Source organism: Numida meleagris, chromosome 5 (genome assembly GCF_002078875.1).
Source record: "Numida meleagris isolate 19003 breed g44 Domestic line chromosome 5, NumMel1.0, whole genome shotgun sequence".
NCBI lineage: Eukaryota > Metazoa > Chordata > Aves > Galliformes > Numididae > Numida > Numida meleagris.
In genome coordinates this window covers 12,135,132-12,142,536 of record NC_034413.1, presented here as the reverse complement: position 1 = coordinate 12,142,536, position 7,405 = coordinate 12,135,132, and the positions used below count along the sequence as shown (strand labels likewise).

The following is a 7,405-nucleotide window of genomic DNA, read 5'->3' as shown; positions in this document are numbered from 1 at the left end:
GCTCCGCGCCGCCGCTCCCTCGGCCTCCGGGCCCCCGACGGCGCGGCCCGACCTGGCGGCCGCGCTGCGAGAGCTGCGCGCTCAGTACGAGGCGCTGCCGGCCCGCAACCTGCAGGCGGCCGAGGACTGGTACCGCGCCCGCTGCGCCAGCCTCCACGAGCGGGCGGCCCGCAGCCAGGAGGCCGTCCGGGCCAGCCGCCGCGAGGCGGGCGAATGCCGCCGGCAGCTGCAGGCCCGGGTGGTGGAGATGGAAAGCCTGCGTGGAGCCCACGAGTCCCTTGAGCGGCAGCTGCAGGAGCTGGAGGAGAGGCACAGCGCCGAGGCGGCCGGGCTGCAGGTGAGCGGGTCCCCTCCGTCCCGCGCTGCCCTTCCGAGCGATCTGCCCCATCTTCGGCTCCTCGCACGGCACCGCCCTGCCCCAGCACCGCGCGACACCGAGAGCCGCTGCCTTGCGCCCTCCCCGAGCAGCTGCGTTGCCCCCACGCTGCGCAGTGCCCCCATCCCTGCAGCCTTCCTCCTCGGCACAGGGCTTCCATCTGCCCTGCCTGGGCATTGCCCGCTGCCTTCACCCTTCATCCGTATGCAACACTCTAGGGAGAAGGAAAGGCCTTTCGGGAGGGACAGGCACGGACACCCCTCTACAAAGCCTATTGTCGCAGGGGACAAAGGTCTCTGTGCACACGGTAGTGCCGCTCGGGGGCATCGCACCATCCCTGTCCTCAAAGTCCGCTGCCGCTCCCCACCGCTGTGGGTAATTCCTCGAAACCTCCTGCCCGCAGCTGGCCCCTTGCCCCGGAGCCTGGCTCTTGGCACCGTCACTGCAGAACTTGGAGCTCTGCAGACACGAAGGCAGCCAGATCCCAGCATCTCTCATGTCCTTGGAAGGATTCATGGGGTGGACACTGAGCGCTCTGTATCTCTTATTCCATTAAAATAATATGACCCCATTTTCTTAATACAGGGAAAATGTCCATGGTTTAGAATGAAATAAATCCCGAGGTTGTTGTATTACATGGCTACTAAGTGATCTCTGATTTCCAAGTCAAGCCATTTCCTTACTGACAATGAAAGAACAGCCTTATGTCATACCCACGGGCTGCTGCTGTTCCTCTGCCAAGTATTGCTGTGTCATGGAGCCCACATCCTGCCAGGCTCTCTAGGAAGCTGGGCTGCAGCTCCATGCTGCTTACAGTCGTGCTGGGTAGCTGGGGCCTTCAACAGATATTGTGGAAATGGGCAATATGCAACATTTTCTTCAATGGATGAAAGGATTACATGTATTAATCTTCCTAAATAGTCTTAATGCTGAGTGAAAAGAATAATTCTGGGAGAAACCTATCTTTGGAATAAAATTGGAATTAAAAAACAGCAACAATGCAGCTGGATTAAATAGCACTTCAAACTGATTTAGCTGCAGAACAGTGGTTTATTTCTACGTGACCCACAGGCTCTGCTCTGAGTGTGGCAGTGCTTGGGAGTCTGTTGCACAATGTGCCTGTGCTAAATGATGCTCAGTGCAGAGGCAGTGGAAAGGACTGGCTGTAGGAGATGGGAGCTGGTGTTTGCAGTGGCCACTGCAGGTTCTGCAGGCACTTGCTGCAAACTGCTTACTCATTGCCTGTGCCCATCATGCAAGCCTCGGTGGCACAGCAGGGCATCCACCATGGGGAAGCACTTGGCCTGGAAAGATCCTCCATGGGAGTGGGTTTTGCAGCTTTCAGGCCAGCAGCTCAGGGGATTTGCTGGAGAAGACTGGGCCTTCCCCTCCCGGTGCAAGCTTTTCCCTCCCATTGCCCTGGAGCCATGTCCCAGCCACTCACTGGGTGCTCTGGCTGGTCCCTCTGAACCCCATACTTGGTCTGATGCTGTTTAAACCCACTGGAGAATATATAAAACCATCAATGTTTAAAGCCCCTTCCCACTGCACGTAGTCACAAGCTGTGCCCAGCATTCTGCCTGCTTCTCCATCCCTGTTAGCATGAGATTTCCTGATCCCAAGCTCCTGGTTGGGATGTGCAGAGCAGAAAACTTGTGGGGAAAAAAACAAAACCGAAATGTGATCCTGAGAACCCTTGTCCTTTGCCTCCCTGCAGGACACCATTGGGCAGCTGGAGGCTGACCTGCGCAACACTAAAACTGAGATGGCTCGGCACCTGAGAGAGTACCAGGACCTGCTGAACGTCAAGATGGCCCTGGATATCGAGATCGCTGCCTACAGGTAGAGTGCTCTGGCCTCGTCCAAGCCCAGTCCAACACCTTGCCCCGTGCTGCCAAGTGTGGCATCAAAAACGGACCTGGGTCTGTTTTCATCCTAACCAGCTGCATCCTGGTGCTGTGAAGGTGTCTTGTGAGGTGGTCTCCACCTAAACCCCTTTGCTTGTGCTATGCTTGCAGGAAGCTGCTGGAGGGAGAGGAAAACCTGTTCAGCATGGGGAGCGTTGGCCTTCCAGCCATGAACCCCCTCCCCAACCCCACCTACTCTTTCCAGCCACGCTCCTCCACTCCATCCTTCAAGAAAGAGGAGCAAAGAGAGGTGGCTAGAGCGACCTCCAAGATATCATCTGGTCAGGCTGGGATGTTTGACGGGACCGTAACCACTGCCAAGAAAAGAGAGAGATTCAACGTGCATGGAGGAATCATTGCAAATGCTGAAGTGTAATGGTGGGGATCCCGTCCCTTTTGTATTTGAGGGGGAGCAGTCTTCAGCTGGCCCTTTAGTTGCCTCTTGGGCACCGGGTTGTGCCCAGCAACTCTGGTTACAAGGACCCCCACAGGGTCGGGGCTCAGCAGCCTCTGGCAAAACAAGGGCTGAGCTCAGCACACTACTCCCTCTCAAGTCAGGCGGCGGTTGCACGGATCACTGGGTGCATGCTGGTGGGTGTTGTGGGTGCACGGGGATTTGTGGTGGCGAGCAGAGGACTCGCTGCAATTCGGGGAGGGGGTGGCGAGGGCAATGGAACTCAACTACAACTAGGGTTAAGGCTACAGCCCTTCACCTACTATCCAAATCCATGTGTAGCTAAAGTGTTTCCTCTTCTTCAAGGCGTAGCCATCCACTTTTAACCCAGAAGCACAGAAATAGCCATGAACACACCTTGCTTCTGGTCTGTGAGCCACTTATATTTTAAACTATAAGGAATGTCTTTTTTTTTGTTCTGACGACTCTTTCTGTTTCTCGGTAGCATTAGTCCAGCCATGTGCATGGGGTTTGTTGGCTGGGAACCGGCACCCAATGCCTGTCTCCATGCACAGCAGGGAGAGCCGGGCGCTGCCAAATGCCACATCCACGCCTCCACTCCAGCCTTCCAACATGTGCCAAATCTGACGTAGGATTTACAACTGTAGGTTTCCTTCAATGCCTTAAAATTGCCAGCTTCTGCAAGAGCCGGAGACTGCGTGTGCGTGTGCTATGTGTCGGTGCCCGGGCAAGGTTGCCATCACGATACCTTACTGCCCTCTCGGTGTTGCCAGAGTAGTTCCTGGAACCAGCAAACTGTTCGCTCACACTCTTTCCTCTTCTATTGTAAGGCACAAGTTAATAATTAAAAAGAAAGAAATAGTTAAGTGAACCAAACGGAGCTCTTCTGTCTTCTTTCCTCCTTCTTCATGTAGTGTGCAGCACCCTTAGTCATAGAATCATTAAGGTTGCAAAAGACCACTAAGATCATCTCGTCCAATCCCAGCCCATACTCACCATGCCCACTTACCATGCCCCTCAGTGCCACATCTCCATGGTTCTTGAACACCCCCATGGATGGTGACCCCACCACCTCCCTGGGCAGCCTGTGCCAATGTGTCACCACTCCTGAGAAGAAGTCTTTCCTATCAACAAACCCGAACCTCCCTGGTACAGTTTGAGTACATTCCCTTTTGTTCTGTCACTAGTTGTCCTGGAGATGGTCATGATCAAGGACATCCTGTCCGTGATGGTTTCAGTGGACCCTTCGGCCCAGCTCTCACAAAGGCCAGCAGACAAGAAGGAACTTTATGGCAGGCGAAACCCCACAGAACTGCTCCTGCCTTTGGGCGCAGCTCCCTGGAGGCAGGGCTGGCCCCGCTGAAGGCCATGGGCTGTCTACAGGTCTCATCCTGAGACGTCTTCCACAGTAGCCCCACTTTTCTGAGTTTGTGGCTGCCCAGTCAGGAAGCAAGGCCTCCCATAGCAGGGATCGGCCTTGTTTGCCCCAAAAATGAACTCTGAGGCATAGATGGTGTCAAAAGATGGCTGCTGTGCCTCCTCCATGTGCACAGGGGTTACAAACGGATTGTGTTTGCATCCCCAGTTGAAGGCAACACAATCTACGCCTGGGAAAGTTTAACAGAAGAACAGAGGGTGTACCCATCTCCCAAACAAATCCCGTGAGAGGAGGGACAGGGCTGCCAGCAGAGCCCTGCAGGTAACAGCACAGGAGGCAGTGTCCCACTGGTGGCTTTGCCCCGGTGGGGTGTCCTGGGTATTCCCCTTCCTGCCACCTCACCACAGCCTGCCCCAGCATCCTGAAGACATGGTCTGATGGTCACCAGCTTCCCTGTGGGCCAGCAGGCAATGGGGGAAGAGAAGGCAGATGGGACCAGGCAGCTAATACAATATACTCTGAATCTCAGATGCCATTCAGCGCGGCTTTGTGTCTGTCCCTTGAGTACGAAGGGCCTGACCTGTCCTTTATTCCAGCCTGCTCAGCTGGCTGTGTGCGCCCAACAAAGCTGGGATTTACTTCGGTAGTAATGATGCGGAGGGCCTACATTCATGGAGGAGAACAAAGGAGCCCGAGGGAGGACAAGGCATTGTTTTGGAACCAGATGCAGCTTTTTGTAAGGGGCTGCACTGGAGATTTCCTGCATTTCCAGAGCTCCGAGGAGGCTGTGGTGCTGGAATAGGGCCTCTGCTGTGGCCCAGTCTTTCTTATCGTGTTAAACACTCGGGCTGCCAGAAGAACACTGCAGCTGCTTAAAAGATTTATACTTCTGCAGAGCCACGACCTCTCAATAAAAGGCAGCTGCAGACACTGACTGTACCAGTGGCCTGGGAAGCAGCAGCAAACGGCTATTCCTCCATCATGCTGCCTTGCCTTTATCTTTATGCTGGGGAGAATGCCAGCCCCCATGCAGGGCTGCAAGCTCCTGCCACATGCCTGGGTGACTGCATTTTCCTGGAAGAAAATGCTGGCCCTGCAGCTGTGCTCTGTGGCTTCCTGTCTCCGCTTGTTTCATTGCCATGAGGATGAGATGGGACAGCTCATGCAGCCTGGGGTATGTCTGGGTCATATTCCTGCTGCTCCAGGGATGGAAGAGATTATTTCCATCGGGATCATAGATTGAGGAGCTCTTCAGCACCACTGGAAGTTCTGCAGTAACTGTGCTGAGATGTATAGTGCCTTAAAAGCTGGGAGATCTGCTATGCACAAGGAGCAGTTTTGTCAATTACACTTGTTTGGATGCTGGAATCCATTAAGGATTAAGCCAAAGGAAAACAAGCCAAGGAAAACCCAACAAACGTTTGCATTCCTGCCAAAGGAAAACATCTCAATTTTGAGACTGGGAAGAACCCTGTTATTCTGCAAGAAGGAATCAATAGCAATTTAGAGAAAAGCCTCTTCCAGCACTCAGGGCTGGATCTGTCCCATTCTCTCCCTGCCAGCTCTTAGCAGAGTCCTCTGCAGGAAGAGTTTCATCCTCGAGTGAGTTACCCATGTGCAGCTCTTCATGCCAGCAGCCAGAGTGATCAGATGTCCACATCAGTGGGACCTGACGCTTTAAATTCTATCAGCATGAGGAATGCAAGCCCTGCTAAAGCAGAGAGGAACCTGAGATAAGCATTTTTTTTCCCCACTAACTACTTATTTCTTAAATCCAGCTGGCTACTTTTGATGAAACACTCCACAGATAGATTTATTTACTTACAGCTGGAACAACCTGCGGCACAGAACAAATTTAGCCCCTATGTTTATCATTTGACAAAATTTTAAAGACATCTTCAGAAGAAAAATACTTCTTATTCTGGTACTAGGTACTGTTACTAGTGCTGCTATACGTGCACTCACCAAGAGGCCTGCAGCAGTATCCTGCCAATTGCCTGCCCTTACATCCCCAGCAGCAGCATGGAGTTTGTTCCATTCACAGCACTCAGTGCACTTCACCGATGTTACTGCACCAGATGGACACAACTGAGAAGCGAGGAACTCTGCTCAAGGTCATACAGCAAGTCAAGGACAGAGCTGAGAAGAGAATGCAGGCACCCTCGCGTTCAGCTCACCCTCTCACACAAGCTCCCTCGTGCAGAGGAGAACCACCACCATTCTCATTCTGTACGTCACAGCACAAAAACAGTCAGTTATTTCATTGTCAACAGTCAGCGACATGTTCTTCCACTTCTCAGGAGGAAGAAGTTCAAGTTCTTAACAAGGGTGTTAGGATCCTCACACAGGGAATTCTTAGCTTGCAGCCTCCGTTGTACACAAGAAAGGACCACCTACAGAAAAGCATACTGCAAGCAGCAGGCTCTGAGCATGTAATGGTATTGTGGAACCGACCGGTGCCTTCTCAGCAACACGTGGGAAGGGTTGCGAAGCAGCTCCCCCAGGAACACGTTGTTTTCTTCATAATCTCTGCCAAATCCTCACCATTCTCTTTTCTAGCGCTAATGTTTCCCTTGGAAGAAAACAGACGTTCTAAGATTTTCATTTCCAAATGGATTATTTGATCAAGCAAGTAGAAAATGTAAGACCTCCCTTCCACTTGGGGAAATGTTTCTTTTGTAGATCACTACTGCTTTGACACAAATATATCATCATACTGAATCAAAATACAATGAAGATGGTGATACAGCCTCAGCAAGAATTTTGCAGCCACAGGGCAGTAGATCAGCATCACATTTCACCTCAGATGGGATTACTATTTATCTCTCAAAAAAACCAATTGACTTTGACCAGTTGACCTGCATCTATGGCCCCTTTCTGAAACCTAAGGAATTGGAAGATCTGCTGGCTCATTCAGCAGCAATCCCAAAGATGATGTGCAAAATTCTGCTTACAACCACCTTTCTTCTCTTTGTGTTGAACTGGTTATGGAAAAAAATGGTAGAAAAAAAACAGCTGAAGAGATGAGGAAGTACTGTTTGCAACATCCGCCATCTCTCAGCAAGTCTCTATCACAGCAGAACAAGAGCATTTTAAAGTACCTAAACATCCAGGTTGGCACCTGGTACCCACTCTCTGTTGAGCATGCACAGTATTAGAAGACGTGTGTGGACAACCTGATCCTCTTCCCTTCAAAACAAAAGATAACACACGATAACAGACAGCTCGAATGATTTTTCAGTGAAACTCATTAGCTGTTCCACATCTTTAGAAACAAGCATTAAGGCTCTTCTTGGCTTCTGTACCGCTTGTCTTGTGGCAGAACAATT

General features: G+C 51.8%; 1 protein-coding gene across 1 annotated transcript; it reads left to right on the top strand.

The window, feature by feature from the left end:
* On the top strand, positions 1–3,587 carry INA (internexin neuronal intermediate filament protein alpha; the record flags this gene model as incomplete). Its single annotated transcript, XM_021399328.1, is given in 3 exon segments — positions 1–337; positions 2,094–2,218; positions 2,395–3,587. Coding segments are annotated over 3 exon segments (480 nt in total). The 3' UTR covers positions 2,660–3,587.